The sequence below is a fragment of the Notolepis coatsorum genome, assembly GCF_963971535.1.
Source record: "Notolepis coatsorum genome assembly, chromosome: 1".
In the NCBI taxonomy this organism is placed as follows: domain Eukaryota; kingdom Metazoa; phylum Chordata; class Actinopteri; order Aulopiformes; family Paralepididae; genus Notolepis; species Notolepis coatsorum.
Window position 1 is genome coordinate 322,071,104 of NC_140165.1, and position 17,858 is coordinate 322,088,961.

Below are 17,858 nucleotides of genomic sequence, written 5' to 3' on the forward strand. Positions count from 1 at the left end.
ATATATATAATTTTTTTTTTTTTTTAAGAGTCACCTTTTATTTTACAAAAAGTGATGTTTGGTGAAAGTTAGATTTGCACTTTATTAATCCCAATAGGGACATTCATCTTGGTTTGATACTTTTTTTGTGTCAAATAAAAACAATGTTTTTCGTCTCAAGAGAAGAAAATCGATTAAAATCGTAAATCTAAAAAAAAAAATAATCAGGGATTTTATTTTTAGGCCATATCTCCCAGCCCTAGCTCAGAGTGTAGAGGGGGGGGGGATATCACTGCCTCGCTCAGAGTGTAGAAGGGGGGGGGGGGGGGGGGGTGAAGACAATGACGTGAAGCCACTGTGGTGTCGGTCTGACCACACACACACTATGACCACTTATACACACACAGTCTGACCACTTACACACACACACACACTATGACCACACACACACACTATGACCACACACACACACTATGACCACACACACACACTATGACCACACACACACACACTATGACCACACACACACACTATGACCACACACACACACTATGACCACTTACTCGTTCTTCTCCAGAGCGTTCTCCAGCTCCTTGGTGAATAGACTCTTCTCTCCAATCTACACACACACACACGCACACACACACACACACACACACACACACACACACACACACACACACACACACACACACACACACACACACACACACACACACACACACACACACACACACACACACACACAAGTTTACAGATAGAATAAATCCTTTCACAAGTCATTTCTGGGATTGTTTCTATATTAGTATACTGGGTATTGGGTACAGATATATATTAATATACAGGTATATATTAGTATACTTGGTACAGGTATATATTAATATACAGGTATATATTAGTATACTGGGTACAGGTATATATTAATATACAGGTATATATTAGTATACTGGGTACAGGTATATATTAATATACAGGTATATATTAGTATACTGGGTACAGGTATATATTAATATACAGGTATATATTAGTAATATACTGGGTACAGGTATATATTAATATACAGGTATATATTAGTAATATACTGGGTACAGGTATATATTAATATACAGGTATATATTAGTATACTGGGTACAGGTATATATTAATATACAGGTATATATTAGTATACTGGGTACAGGTATATATTAATATACAGGTATATATTAGTAATATACTGGGTACAGGTATATATTAATATACAGGTATATATTAGTATACTGGGTACAGGTATATATTAATATACAGGTATATATTAGTATACTGGGTACAGGTATATATTAATATACAGGTATATATTAGTATACTTGGTACAGGTATATAATATACAGGTATATATTAGTATACTGGGTACAGGTATATATTAATATACAGGTATATATTAGTATACTGGGTACAGGTATATATTAATATACAGGTATATATTAGTATACTTGGTACAGGTATATAATATACAGGTATATATTAGTATACTGGGTACAGGTATATATTAATATACAGGTATATATTAGTATACTGAATACAGGTATATATTAATATACAGGTATATATTAGTATACTGGGTACAGGTATATATTAATATACAGGTATATATTAGTATACTGGGTACAGGTATATATTAATATACAGGTATATATTAGTAATATACTGGGTACAGGTATATATTAATATACAGGTATATATTAGTATACTGGGTACAGGTATATATTAATATACAGGTATGTATTAGTATACTGGGTACAGGTATATATTAATATACAGGTATATATTAGTATACTGGGTACAGGTATATATTAATATACAGGTATATATTAGTATACTGGGTACAGGTATATATTAATATACAGGTATATATTAGTATACTGAATACAGGTATATATTAATATACAGGTATATATTAGTATACTGAATACAGGTATATATTAATATACAGGTATACATTAGTATACTGAATACAGGTATATATTAATATACAGGTATATATTAGTATACTGAATACAGGTATATATTAATATACAGGTATATATTAGTATACTGGGTACAGGTATATATTAATATACAGGTATATATTAGTATACTGAATACAGGTATATATTAATATACAGGTATATATTAGTATACTGAATACAGGTATATATTAATATACAGGTATATATTAGTATACTGGGTACAGGTATATATTAATATACAGGTATATATTAGTATACTGAATACAGGTATATATTAATATACAGGTATATATTAGTATACTGAATACAGGTATATATTAATATACAGGTATATATTAGTATACTGGGTACAGGTATATATTAATATACAGGTATATATTAGTATACTTGGTACAGGTATATATTAATATACAGGTATATATTAGTATACTGGGTACAGGTATATATTAATATACAGGTATATATTAGTATACTGGGTACAGGTATATATTAATATACAGGTATATATTAGTAATATACTGGGTACAGGTATATATTAATATACAGGTATATATTAGTAATATACTGGGTACAGGTATATATTAATATACAGGTATATATTAGTATACTGGGTACAGGTATATATTAATTAGGGCTGTCAGTTTATCGCGTTAATTAGATTAATTAATTACACAGCAAATAATCGCGTTATGAAAATTAACTCAAAATTCATTACAAAAAAACGTTTTTTTTTTTTTTTTTATAATATTTTTTTTGTATCTCATTCATTCCATAAGCAGAATACACATTTACAGATTTTTTTAATATGGTCCATTTGCATGTTCTTGGTATCTGATTCTAGGGACATCTATGAATCTCAGGGAATGTATTCCCAGTGTCAGAAATACTGTGGGCTAGATCCACAAAGAATGGATTGCACGGTGCAAGTTGCACCCTTACTTACAATTCATTATGAATTGAAAATGGGGGACCCTGATGTAAACAAGACGAAAGTCTTTCTCTGGTCTGCATTCCCTTAACAATTGTGTGTATTGAGCCGTACTGTATTGTACCCATTCTGCAATCTGTTAATAACATTTTCATTCAATCAATCAATCTGCGCGGTGATTGATTGAATGAACATTTTATTTTGAGTAAATTGTAATGAACCAAATGAGAATATCAATACATTTTTTTTATCTTTGACTGTGAATAACACCATGCTCAAATTGACCAGACCTGAAAAATCTAAGCAAATTAATAGATGGAAGATGATTAAACAGAAGGTTTTGTAGATACAGTACTGAATTCTGCCATCCGGACACATGCTATTTGAAATATGATTATAGAATATAGAATATGAGGCATAAAATGGTAATGCGATTAAAATGCGATTAATTAGATTAATTAATTACAAATCCTGTAATTAATTATATTAATTTTTTTAATCGCCTGACAGCACTAATATTAATATACAGGTATATATTAGTATACTGGGTACAGGTATATATTAATATACTGGGTACAGGTATATATTAATATACAGGTATATATTAGTAATATACTGGGTACAGGTATATATTAATATACAAAGAGGTTCACCTTCGATAAAGCTTTGTCAAGGATTTGGTCTCCCAGAGTTGTCATGCCAACTGAAACAAAAGTAAAACAAACAGTAATATTAGTTAATTACACCATCATATTCTTTTTGTCAATTTATGCAGTTCAAAGAAATCTAGTCGTTTTATTGTCACTAGATTATGTGTATATATATATATATATATAAACAAAGACAGTGGGATCCTCACTTATCTCCAAGTGGACATCGGGGTACAGTTCTCTCAGCTGGGCGGCGACGCTGTCCGTCTGGATGCAGGCCAGCTGGGGGGAAACAGTAAGTTAATAATAATAACCCTAACCCGTCTGGATGCAGGCCAGCTGGGGGGAAACAGTAAGTTAATAATAATAACCCTAACCCGTCTGGATGCAGGCCAGCTGGGGGGAAACAGTAAGTTAATAATAATAACCCTAACCCGTCTGGATGCAGGCCAGCTGGGGGGAAACAGTAAGTTAATAATAATAACCCTAACCCGTCTGGATGCAGGCCAGCTGGGGGGAAACAGTAAGTTAATAATAATAATAACCCTAACCCGTCTGGATGCAGGCCAGCTGGGGGGAAACAGTAAGTTAATAATAATAACCCTAACCCGTCTGGATGCAGGCCAGCTGGGGGGAAACAGTAAGTTAATAATAATAATAACCCTAACCCGTCTGGATGCAGGCCAGCTGGGGGGAAACAGTAAGTTAATAATAATAATAACCCTAACCCGTCTGGATGCAGGCCAGCTGGGGGGAAACAGTAAGTTAATAATAATAACCCTAACCCGTCTGGATGCAGGCCAGCTGGGGGGAAACAGTAAGTTAATAATAATAATAACCCTAACCCGTCTGGATGCAGGCCAGCTGGGGGGAAACAGTAAGTTAATAATAATAACCCTAACCCGTCTGGATGCAGGCCAGCTGGGGGGAAACAGTAAGTTAATAATAATAATAACCCTAACCCGTCTGGATGCAGGCCAGCTGGGGGGAAACAGTAAGTTAATAATAATAACCCTAACCCGTCTGGATGCAGGCCAGCTGGGGGGAAACAGTAAGTTAATAATAATAATAACCCTAACCCGTCTGGATGCAGGCCAGCTGGGGGGAAACAGTAAGTTAATAATAATAACCCTAACCCGTCTGGATGCAGGCCAGCTGGGGGGAAACAGTAAGTTAATAATAATAATAACCCTAACCCGTCTGGATGCAGGCCAGCTGGGGGGAAACAGCACAGGTGTGAATGTACCGCTCTTCCACAAAACGGCAAATGGCTGCGGAACGAGTCTAGACTCTAAATCTCCTTCCTCTTCGTCAGTACTTTCATCTCTAAACCAACAACCATCCGCTAAGTCGCTGTGAAGCTATAATAACCCTCAACCCCGACTGCTTTATCTTATACAGGTTTGGATGAATGAACGAATGAATGAATGAATGAATGAATGAATGAATGAATGAATGAATGAATGAATGAATGAAAATTACTATGGAAGTTGGAACACTCAGTAAAGAACAATGAATGAATGAATGAAGAGAAACGTGTTCTCTGTTCTAGTGACGTCACGCTGAGTGTTACTGCACCTGGCTCTTGTTAGTTAGTGTTACTGCACCTGGCTCTTGTTAGTTAGTGTTACTGCACCTGGCTCTTGTTAGTTAGTGTTACTGCACCTGGCTCTTGTTAGTTAGTGTTACTGCACCTGGCTCTTGTTAGTTAGTGTTACTGCACCTGGCTCTTGTTAGTTAGTGTTACTGCACCTGGCTCTTGTTAGTTAGTGTTACTGCACCTGGCTCTTGTTAGTTAGTGTTACTGCACCTGGCTCTTGTTAGTTAGTGTTACTGCACCTGGCTCTTGTTAGTTAGTGTTACTGCACCTGGCTCTTGTTAGTTAGTGTTACTGCACCTGGCTCTTGTTAGTTAGTGTTACTGCACCTGGCTCTTGTTAGTTAGTGTTACTGCACCTGGCTCTTGTTAGTTAGTGTTACTGCACCTGGCTCTTGTTAGTTAGTGTTACTGCACCTGGCTCTTGTTAGTTAGTGTTACTGCACCTGGCTCTTGTTAGTTAGTGTTACTGCACCTGGCTCTTGTTAGTTAGTGTTACTGCACCTGGCTCTTGTTAGTTAGTGTTACTGCACCTGGCTCTTGTTAGTTAGTGTTACTGCACCTGGCTCTTGTTAGTTAGTGTTACTGCACCTGGCTCTTGCGGGTTCCAATCCGAATGACCCGACTAACTTTGCCGTCGCCATCCTGTAGGGAAACAAGAGGAAGAGCATCAGAGCGGTCTTCTTCACGGACACAGTTTCAGACAGACAGACGTGTCCTGGAGGCTTGTGGCCCCCAGTCCCTCCACACACAGCAGACAGACAGACGTGTGCTGGAGGCTTGTGGCCCCCAGTCCCTCCACACACAGCAGACAGACAGACAGACAGACGTGTCCTGGAGGCTTGTGGCCCCCAGTCCCTCCACACACAGCAGACAGACAGACGTGTGCTGGAGGCTTGTGGCCCCCAGTCCCTCCACACACAGCAGACAGACAGACGTGTGCTGGAGGCTTGTGGCCCCCAGTCCCTCCACACACAGCAGACAGACAGACGTGTGCTGGAGGCTTGTGGCCCCCAGTCCCTCCACACACAGCAGACAGACAGACAGACGTGTCCTGGAGGCTTGTGGCCTCCAGTCCCTCCACACACAGCAGACAGACAGACAGACAGACGTGTCCTGGAGGCTGGTGGCCCCCAGTCCCTCCACACACACACAGCAGACAGACTGTGGCCCCCAGTCCCTCCACACACACACAGCAGACAGACAGACGTGTGCTGGAGGCTGGTGGCCCCCAGTCCCTCCACACACACACAGCAGACAGACAGACGTGTGCTGGAGGCTTGTGGCCCCCAGTCCCTCCACACACAGCACACAGCAGACAGACTGTGGCCCCCAGTCCCTCCACACACACAGCAGACGAACTGTGGCCCCCAGTCCCTCCACACACACAGCAGACAGACTGTGGCCCCCAGTCCCTCCACACACACAGCAGACAGCCCCCAGTCCCTCCACACACACAGTGGCCCCCAGTCCCTCCACACACACAGCAGACAGACTGTGGCCCCCAGTCCCTCCACACACACAGCAGACAGCCCCCAGTCCCTCCACACACACAGTGGCCCCCAGTCCCTCCACACACACAGCAGACAGACTGTGGCCCCCAGTCCCTCCACACACACAGTGGCCCCCAGTCCCTCCACACACACAGTGGCCCCCAGTCCCTCCACACACACAGCAGACAGACTGTGGCCCCCAGTCCCTCCACACACACAGTGGCCCCCAGTCCCTCCACACACACACAGCGCGTCACACTACCACCTGCAGCACCGCTTCACAAAGACCTGCTGAAGTGAGAAAAAGGGGCCGAATGGTTTTCTTCTCCGGCTCTTCTCACCCGAATGTACTTGTAAGTTCCTTCCATGCTTCCCCTCCAGCCGCGTCCTGAAGCTGTGTGCTGCCGGCGTGAGCTCCGTGTCCACTGTGACGGCCTGCTCTGCCCCTGTGTGTGAGCTCCGTGTCCACTGTGACGGCCTGCTCTGCCCCTGTGTGTGAGCTCCGTGTCCACTGTGACGGCCTGCTCTGCCCCTGTGTGTGAGCTCCGTGTCCACTGTGACGGCCTGCTCTGCCCCTGTGTGTGAGCTCCGTGTCCACTGTGACGGCCTGCTCTGCCCCTGTGTGTGAGCTCCGTGTCCACTGCTCTGCCCCTGTGTGTGAGCTCTGTGTCCACTGTGACGGCCTGCTCTGCCCCTGTGTGTGAGCTCCGTGTCCACTGCTCTGCCCCTGTGTGTGAGCTCCGTGTCCACTGCTCTGCCCCTGTGTGTGAGCTCCGTGTCCACTGCTCTGCCCCTGTGTGTGAGCTCCGTGTCCACTGCTCTGCCCCTGTGTGTGAGCCGAGCGGAGGTCGTGTAGCCTATAGATAAGTGAACAGTAGCCTTTTTAACCAGACATCCCTCCCCGGAGCTCCACCCCGTTATATATCTGCTTTCAGGAGATAAGGCTGCCAACTCACTGTTGTCCGTTGCTGAAGGCAGGGAGTGGTGCTGCTCAGTCTGTAGCGAGAGGTGTGGCTGGGCGGGGGGTGCTGAAATAAGGAGACTCTGTGGGTAATAATATAAACCAGACAACTCTGAAACTCAAGATCCTGGATAATGTAACTCCAATCCAAGTCAGTGATGGTGGGAAAGGTCTGCATCTGACCCTCGTGCCACATAGACCTAATCATTCGTTGATTCACTCTCACCCCCCCCCCCCCCCCGCTGAAATGATATTCAGTGAAAGGTATAAACATCTAAACTGACCACCCTTGTCAAACCTCATGTTAAAAGCTAGGGCTGTACCGAATGCTTCGAACATAATGTTGACGTTCGAATTCTAAATCAACATTCGAATGTTTAATTAAAAAATTGTTTTTATTTTTATCTTTTTTTCCATCTGTTTAAACCAATGGCTACACCAATATTATAATATTATAAGAAGTCACCATCACTTTCAGACCAACCGTGCCCTTATTGGATTATTTATGTTGATGAAACTGATGAGTTATATTCATTAAAGAAAGTTGATTTAATAAAAGAAAAAGACTAATTTAATCAGATTAATCAATTTACTCAATAATCAACTAGGCTGCAGTAAAAAACTTAAAACCAGATTCTCAAACATAAACATAAAGACGGACAACACGCTCATCACAGACAAGCTGGATGTAGCCAATTACTTAAACATTTTCTTCACAAACATAGCCACAACACTGGTAAACAAACTACCCTCCCACTCAGGGCATTATGGGGTAGAACACATAGTAGCATACTACAAGAACCTAGGGGTCCACAAAGACTACTTCAAACTGGAAATGGTAACAACAGATGAGGTACTCAAAAAACTGAGCGCCCTCCAACCTAACAAGGCCACTGGCCATGACAACATCCCCTCCAAATTCCTCAGAGACTCAGCAGCCGCCATCACCCCAATCATCACTAGGGATGGTTATCGTTAGGATTTTATCGATACTACTACTCTTATCGATACTGCTTAACGGTTCGGTACTTTATCGATACTCTTATCGGTTCTTTTTTATTTAGCAAAAAATTTATAAAAAATTATTAATAACAGAATCGACATTGCTTTATTATTCTTTTATATAACTATATTACTGCACATGGCTACTTTTTTATCAATTAATACAAGCAGTCAGATAAATTAACTATTTTGGGACTTTCTATTTTATTTAGAAAGTTCTTAAATCAGAAGGTCCCACCCAATAGCCAATACCCAGCTGTTAAAAACGGTTCAATACTCCATGTTATTAGTAGAGGCTGTGTGTCTTGGTGCGCTCCGGTTTCTGTTTACGGTTTGCGTTTTGAGCGTGTAAGCTTGCCGTAGGCGATGATGTCACACTCGAACGTCAACACAGGAAGAGTTTAACACACAGTGGTGGACACTGGATGCTGATATAAAGAAACAAATAACCAATAAATATGAAGTTATATTTGAACCTCTGTTGTCAAGCCTTGTCAATATAACCCACCCCCTTTTCTCACGAATGGAACTGGTGTCGTGGAGTCCGCTTTGAGCGTTTTCCAGGGTTAGCGGCTAACGCTAAGCTAACACTAGTTAGCTAACGCTAGTTAGGTTAGCCTATGTATTACTAGTTAGCAGCTAACATTGCTCGCATCAATTATATTGCATGTCATTGATCTACCGGTCGATCACGGCCGACTGGTTGGGCACCACTGGTCTATAGAAATAAATGCATTCGAACAAGAAACCGAAAATGTATAGTAGACATAGCAATGGCAAGAAAAGTTGTGTGAGTAATAATGGCTCGCTGCGGCTCGCTTCTCGTGCAGAGACAGAGAGAGGAGAGATAGTTCGCAAGGTTTAAATTCCTTGGAAAAAAACTCATAGTAATAATAATTTCTAGAGTATCGATAGCAGTACCGATAACGGCGGAGCTTATGTTTTTTCTAATTTAGTACCGGTTCCCGTTTAGAACCGGGGTCCGGGGGGCAACCCTAGTCATCACACATATAATAAACCTCTCCATAAAACAGGGACACGTCCCCAAGGACTTCAAAATTGAGAGAGTGACCCCTCTGCACAAAAAGGGCAGTAAATTAGACCCAGGCAACTACCGCCCTGTTTCTATTCTTACCTCCATCTCGAAAGTCATGGAAAAAATTGTCTACGAACAGGTCGAAAAGTACCTAGCGAAAAGAAAAATCTAATCTACAAATTCCAATCTGGCTTCAGAACATCCCATTCCACCACTGACATATGCCTTCTCTATTTGAACGACCACATCAAACAAGAGGTGGACGCGGGCAAATACTGCGGCATGGTCATGCTGGACCTACAAAAGGCCTTCGAAACTGTTAATCACTCCATTCTGATTGACAAGCTAAAAGCAATTGGTTTTGATAGTCTATCGGTGAGCTGGATGCAATCCTACCTTGAGGGGAGGGAACAGATGGTGGAGGTAAACGGTACCCTATCCCCCCCTCACAGTAAGCTGTGGTGTTCCACAAGGAAGCATACTAGGACCGCTACTGTTCCTAATTTATGCAAATGACATGTCGTCAGCTTGTGACTGCAACTTGTTCCTGTTCGCAGACGACTCAGCCTTGCTGGTCTCTGACAAGAACAAGTTACAGGTTGAAAAAACCCTCAGCTCGGAACTCGGCAGAATCTGCACCTGGCTCGCTGATAACAAACTATCATTACACCTGGGTAAAACAGAGTCCAACTCAATAACAAACTCAGCAAGACCGACGGCTTCTCGGTTACAGTGGGTGACAATATTGTCACAAGGAAAGATGAAATTACATACCTAGGTTCCATCCTAGAGGCAAATCTTTCCTGTGACAAAATGGCATCCAATGTAATAAAAAAAGTCAACCAACGAATTCGATTCTTGTACCGGATCTCCTCTCTGGTAAACAAGAATACCCTGAAGACTCAGGAGCACTCATTCAAGGGTACTACGATTATGCTTGCACCTCATGGTACCAAAGCACCTCAAAGGCGCTAAAAACAAAATTACAAACATCTCAAAACAAACTGGTCAGACTACTGCTTGACCTGAATCCTAGAACCCACCTCACCCCTGCCCACTTTGACAACCTAGGATGGCTTAGAGTAGACGACAGAGTACAACAACTTGCAATGGGCCTGGTCTACAAGATACACTACACGACCAAGGTACCCATGTACATGTCAAAATACTTCCCAAAGGTCAGTGAATACCACGATCACAACACCAGAGGGAGCTCCACAAATCATGTTAAACCCAGATTCGGCTCAAATAAGGGACTAAACACGTTTCGCAATTATGCCACATCAATGTGGAACGCCCTACCCAAAGCTGTAAAGGAATGTGGATCACTACCCACTTTCAAAACCTCTCTAAAGGGACACCTACGGGAGACTGCAATTCAACACTGGCCCCTGTAAATATCCTAACCCAACCCCCTCCAATGTACAGTCATTTACCTAGTATGGTTTTGTCAATAGTTCAATGTACAATTGTGTTTGTTTGTACAGTGTCTCCTCCCCCCCCCCCTCAATGTACAGTGTTACTTGTTTATACAGTGTGCCCCCCGCCCCCCCAACCACCTCCAATGTAAATTACCCAGTATGGTTGTCAATATCCCAATGTACCCAACCCCCCCCACCCAACCTCCTCCAATGTACAGTTTCTACGTCAAATGTATATACTCCCTTTTCTTGACTCCTTCTGTATCACAAACAGTACTGTATTTGCAAATCTGGTATGTCATAAATGTATAGATGTAGCAGTACTGACTATCTGTATGTCATGTATGTCATATATGTCTATATGAATTGAAAATGGGGGACCCTGATGGAAACAAGACAAACGTCTTTCTCAGGTCTGCATCCCCTTAACAATTGTATGTATTGAGCCGTACTGTATTGTACCCATTCTGCAATCTGTTAAATAAAGTTTTCATTCATTCATTCATTCATTCATTCATTCATTCATTCATTCATTCACTGCACTAGCATGCGCGGCTCCAATACAGCACATTAGCTTTACGTTAGCTTGGCGAGTTAGTTTAGCCAACAGAAACTCCCGTTTCATATATGAAAGATAAAACAAGGTAGTACAATAACCAAATCTAGAAGTTCTTACCTCCACACATTCGTGTTCTATCATGTGGTCAAACAGACTGGAGGCTTTTTAACTTATTCCTCCAGTTGGCTTGTATTTTTTTTGTTGTTGACAGGTCAGACGCTACATGCTAGGCGTACTGTCCAATGGCAAGACAGGAGGGGCGGGACATGCGCGCCGCTCAGCCAATCAGCGCGCTCTGCGTGCCGGGTGTAATGGCGGCTCCTGCATCATGGCTCCACATCTCTGTAATAATAATAATAATAAATAATAATGTCCTACCTGGGAACTCGCTCCCCCCGACATCTGAGGGCCGCTGCGACGCGCTGCACACACTGTGCTCGTCAGGGGCGGGTCGTCTTTAGCACAGAAGCTACTTAGTGTTGACGTTCATTCCTTGGAAATCGTCACAGAACGCGCCTTCGCTACACACACCTCTGCTGACCTTCTGACGTCAATGGACCGTCTCGAGGACCACTTCCGCGTTACACGGAGCTCGTGAGGAGGGCGGGGGACTTCATTCAGGGCTGCACTTCCGCGTTACACGGAGCTCGTGAGGAGGGCGGGGGCTTCATTCAGTCTGCACTTCCGCGTTACACAGAGCTCGTGGGGGGGGGGGGGGGCTCGGCTGCTGCTGCCAGTGACTGGAACAACTTTTTTTTTATACATTTATTTATTAGTCGTCAAAGGAAGGAACGTACAGTGGAATACAGTACACATTGAATGGCACATTTTATATTTTCGCCCCCCCTCCCTCCAGGGTTCCCACAGATATTGCAACATTTTATTGATTGATTGATTGATTGAAAACTTTATTAACAGATTGCAGAATGGGTACAATACAGTACAGCTCAATACACACAATTGTTAAGGGGATGCAGACCAGAGAAATACTTTCGTCTTGTTTACATCAGGGTCCCCCATTTTCAATTCATCAGGACATTTCCTGATGAATTGAAAATGGGGGACCCTGATGTAAACAAGACGAAAGTCTTTCTCTGGTCTGCATCCCCTTAACAATTGTGTGTATTGAGCTGTACTGTATTGTACCCATTCTGCAATCTGTTAATAAAGTTTTCAATCAATCAATCAATCACATATATGACATACAGATAGTCAGTACTGCTACATCTATACATTTATGACATACCAGATTTGCAAATACAGTACTGTTTGTGATAAAGAAGGAGTCAAGAAAAGGGAGTATATACATTTGACGTAGAAACTGTACATTGGAGGAGGTTGGGTGGGGGGGGGGTTGGGTACATTGGGATATTGACAACCATACTGGGTAATTTACATTGGAGGTGGTTGGGGGGGGGGGGGCACACTGTATAAACAAGCAAAACTGTACATTGAGGGGGGGGGGGGGGGAGGAGACACTGTACAAACAAACAAGATTGTACATTGGACTATTGACAAAACCATACTATGTAAATGACTGTACATTGGAGGGGGTTGGGTTAGGATATTTACAGGGGCCAGTGTTGAATTGCAGTCTCCCGTAGGTGTCCCTTGAGAGAGGTTTTGAAAGTGGGTAGTGATCCACATTCCTTTACAGCTTTGGGTAGGGCGTTCCACATTGATGTGGCATAATTGCGAAACGTGTTTAGTCCCTTATTTGAGCCGAATCTGGGTTTAACATGATTTGTGGAGCTCCCTCTGGTGTTGTGATTAGGCCTGCCACGATAACACATTTTGCTGGGCGATTAATTGCCCCCGAAAATATCGCGATAAGCGATATTATTGCGACCGGTTAGAGAATTTTTTTTTTGGAGAAATTTATTTCCCAAAACTTTTATTTTGAAGCCCACCGCTCCGTCTTTTCCTGTGTTTAAGACTTTTATTTTGAAGCCCACCGACCGGACCGGAAGTATTGTTGTGATTATTTCAGGTACTTTTTGGGTACCAGAAAAGTCACGTGAAACACTGCAGACCACTGAATAGAGACGCGTCTCTAGGATTTCATAATCATTATGTTTGCAGCAGGCACAAGTGCAATAAACAAAGGATACAGTCACTGTGTATTCTGCCTCATTTATTGATTAAACAAAACCGACATCAACACAATTTGCCACCGAGCGGAGAGTTTAGTCTCGCAAAAAGATCGCTGACTTGTTAAGGCTTGTTGTTAGGTTAGGTGCTAATGTTGTGCTAGCGTTTTAGCATGGCTATCGTACATAGCGTGATCAGTATAACTCGCTATTGATTGTTTGTATGAGTAACGTTAATGCTAGTAGAATAGACACAACGTGAGGTAATCACCATCCATTTTAAACCGGTTATTACCTAATGCTAACGTTAGCAAATAGACGCGACTGGTAACGTTACAGCTTGTTAGCCTAATGCTCGTTAACGTTAGCATAGACAGCCTAGCTAACGTTAACGCTTGTAGAATAGACACAATGAGAGGTAACGTTAGCGTTAGCAGAATAGACACAACGAGGGTCTCGTTAATGTTGTTATTGATTGATTGATTGAAAACTGTGTTTACTCTGTTTGTATGAGTAACGTTAATGCTAGTAGAATAGACACAATGAGGGGTAACGTTAGCCCCACGGAGCTCCTGTGCTGTGCTCTGTAGTAAAGCCAGCGGCCCGCCTCCCAACACGGACAGTGACTGACAAGGGGCACTGGGTCCGCCTCATTAAAACAAACGCGCAAATAGCAATTAATCGCGCCCGTCAAAATCATTGCATTCATTTTAATTATCGCGGCAATTAATCGATTTATTGCTTATCGCGGCAGGCCTAGTTGTGATCGTGGTATTCACTGACCTTTGGGAAGTATTTTGACATGTACATGGGTACCTTGGTCGTGTAGTGTATCTTGTAGACCAGGCCCATTGCAATTCAAGGTCTTTCTCAAAAAAAAGGATACAGTTCACTTTTAAGTGCTATTTTCTATAGCAAAAAATTATAATAATAAATAAAGAGACAAATTAAAAAATGTATCGGATCCAATATTTATGTCTCAAAGCCAATCTCCGACAATTAGCAATACCTTAATTCAGACAAAAATTTATAAAAAAATTCAATTTCTTGATTCAGTACAATTCTATCATGGATGAACTAAAACCCTTAATGTGGTTGGTCGATTTGATTTTTTATTTTTTTTATCCACTTTTTCTCCTCTTTCCGCTGTGCCAATTCTCCCCTCCCCTGTCTTGAACATTGCTCAACTATGCCCCCCACTGGCCGGTCGTAGGGAAGATAGAAGCCTTGCATCACGTGTCCCCTCCGATACACGAGGAGGCAGCCTGTCACATCTTTTCACCTGCCAGCGCGGACTCTCAGTGGCAAGGAGTAACGTGTGGGAGGCTCACTACCCCGCCACTTCCTGTCTCTGCTGTGCAGGCGTCCCCCAACCGACCTGTAGGAGTCGCTGTCCACAACGTCCAGATTACCACCCATCGACTCCCCTCCCGCTAACTCTGCCAATTGAGTTAGTATGACGGCCGGCCCAAGCCGGAGGCAACGCCGACAGCCGGATTCGAACCCGGTGTCTCTTGCGTTGGTGACGAGCGCAATGTCCGCTGCGCCACCCAGCCGCCCGGTCGATTTGAATTTCAAGGACTTTCCAAGCACCTTGTCCAGGCCTTGATCTATTTTTTTGTGTGTCAAAAACAAGCACTAAGCACTTCAAGGACCTTGTGCGAGCCAAACCCCCCTCCCTCCCATTCTCCCTCCCCTGTCCTTCCAATCAAAGATGTGGAAGGAGGCTAAGGTTTTTCCTTTACCTAAGGACACCAACGCTGCTTTTAATGAGGGAAATTCTAGACCTATAAGTATTTTACCTGTCTTGAGCAAAATCATGGAAAAGCTGGTGCATTCACAAATTCAAGAGTATTTTGTTTCAAACAAGCTTGCAACAGATTCTCAACATGCCTATATAGCTGGTCACTCTACTTCTACTGCCTTGATACAAATGACTGATGACTGGCTTAAAGCTATAGATAACTCTATGTTGGTGGGAGCTGTGCTGTTAGATTTTAGTGCTGCATTTGATGTGCTGGACCATTCTCTACTGGTTGATAAACTTAAATGTTATGGTTTTAACTCTTCTGCTTTAAAGTGGATACTAAGTTATTTGTCCTCTAGATCACAGAAGGTGTATCTAAATGGCAGCCTGTCCAGTAGCAGAGGTCTAGAGTGTGGCGTGCCGCAAGGAAGTTGCCTAGGACCTTTGCTCTTCTCTGTATTTACTAATGACCTATCCTGGGCTACCAAATGTGCTACAACAGTTCTTTATGCAGATGATTCAACATTGTATTACGCTGCACCATCATGCAATGTACTTAATGAAGTTTTGAGTAGAGAACTTAAAGTTGTGCATGACTGGGTAGTATGTAATAGACTTGTCCTTAATATCTCCAAGACTAAATGTATTGTGCTGGGAACAAGGCACAGGTTATCTACAAATCCAAAGCTTCATTTAAACTTGTGTAATTCAGCAGTTCAACCAGTTGAAAGTACTAAACTCCTTGGAGTGATGCTGGATTGCACTCTGTCTTGGTCTCAGCATATTAATTATATTGTTTTAAAAATGGGAAGAGCAATTGGTATTTCCAGGAAATGTGCTTCTTTTGTTGCCCGTCCCCTTTTATGTCAGATAGTGCAAAGTTTAGTTTTATGTCATCTTGACTATTGCTCTGCGATGTGGTCATCTGCTGCCAGTGGTGACCTCAGGAAGCTCCAGGTGGTCCAGAACAGGGCAGCACGGTTGGTACTGGGCTGCTCACTAAGGTCTAATGTGAGCCGTATGCATGCCCGCCTCTCTTGGCTTAACGTTGAAAATAGATTGTCTTTTAATATACTTGTGCTGTTCAAGTTGGTCATGAGCAGTAAAACTCCTGTTTTTATACATAATCAGATTGTTTTTAGTAATACTGTGCACGAGCATTACACTAGAGGTTCCAGTAGTGGGCAGCTTGAATTGCCAGGTCCTAAAACCAACGCTTTAAGGAGATCTTTTATTTTTAGAGCATTAACTCTTTGGAATGGCCTGCCTCGGAACCTCTGCTGCATTTACAGTAGATTCACTTTTAAAAAGAATCTTAAATTGTTTTTAAATTGTTTTTAACACTGTAAAGTAATTTTTTGTTTTTGTTTTACACGAATGTAATTTTAGCTATATTAATTGTTACAGTAGGTTCATTATGCATTGTGTGTACTGACTTTTAATAATTTTGTTTTTTGCAATAGTGATTGTTTTTGTATGTTTTTTGTGTGTGGACCCCAGGAAGACTAGCTGGTTGCTATCGCACCAGCTAATGGGGATCCCTAATAAAATAAAATCAAATCAAATCCTACAAATACACAACAGAAAACATAGAACATACAAACACATATCTCTCTCACTCATCCTTCCTTCTCATTGTCCTAGTGTCTTTAGCTTGGCTATGCAACCAATAAAAGAGACCCATACTATTTCAAACTTTTCACTAGACCCCCTTAGGTTGTATTTAATTGTCTCCAGATTTAAAAAGAACATGAGATCTTTGAGCCATAGGGATGCTTTGGGGGCTGCTGGTGATTTCCACTCCAGCAAGATCCTTCTGCGTGCCAGTAGGGATGCAAAGGCAATTCTATCTATTGTTGTTCTCCTAACCCTTTGGTGATCCGGTCTTGGTAAGACTCCAAAGATGGCTGTTTCTGCCCTGGGAGTCAGCTCCATGTCGAAGGCCTCGGCCAGGTGTTTGAAAATAGCTGTCCAGAAGCTGTGTAGGCGGGGACAGGGGCGGAGCTTCAGGGGGGCTTGTAGGGGCGGCCTGTTATTTTTCTACAACGGAGTTCGGCGATTTGCGAATCTGATTGGCCAGTGTCATTTCTGGTCATGTGACATGTACGCCCAATCGTGGGACCGCAAGTTTCTACACTGGTTAGGCTTAGGCGCTCGTTCGAAGTCGGTTAAGGTTAGAGTTTGTCTTAGAGCATGGCGATAGAACGCCTGCCCTGATTCCGACGGTTAAGCTTAGGCATTCTTTCGAAGTTGGTTAAGGTTAGGGTTAGGGTTAGGGTTAGAAGATAGAACGCCAGGTGCTTTGCAGGCTGTTCGACGCGGAAATGGGCAAAGACACAGCTCGTCACGCTATTGGGCGCGCACATGTCACATGACCAGAAACGTCAGTGGCCAATCAGATTCGCAAATCG

At 42.5% G+C, this 17,858-nt stretch overlaps 1 protein-coding gene across 2 annotated transcripts in view; it reads right to left on the bottom strand.

Annotated features, from left to right (window-relative positions):
* The window catches only part of LOC311245409 (porphobilinogen deaminase-like), a 36,100-nt gene extending 23,959 nt beyond the window's left edge, over positions 1-12,141 (bottom strand). Inside the window, exons 1-5 of one of the 2 annotated variants that reach the window (XM_084335253.1) lie at positions 11,989-12,141; positions 5,730-5,783; positions 3,752-3,824; positions 3,546-3,595; positions 543-598 (exon numbers count right to left, since the gene is read on the bottom strand). In XM_084335253.1, coding sequence (XP_084191379.1) covers positions 543-598; positions 3,546-3,595; positions 3,752-3,824; positions 5,730-5,783; positions 11,989-12,012 — 257 coding nt within the window. In that variant the 5' untranslated portion in view covers positions 12,013-12,141. Of the gene's footprint in view, positions 1-542; positions 599-3,545; positions 3,596-3,751; positions 3,825-5,729; positions 5,784-6,972; positions 7,378-11,988 lie in introns of those variants that run through there. The other variant, XM_084335252.1, reaches the window with a different exon arrangement.
* Positions 12,142-17,858: the final 5,717 nt, after the last annotated feature.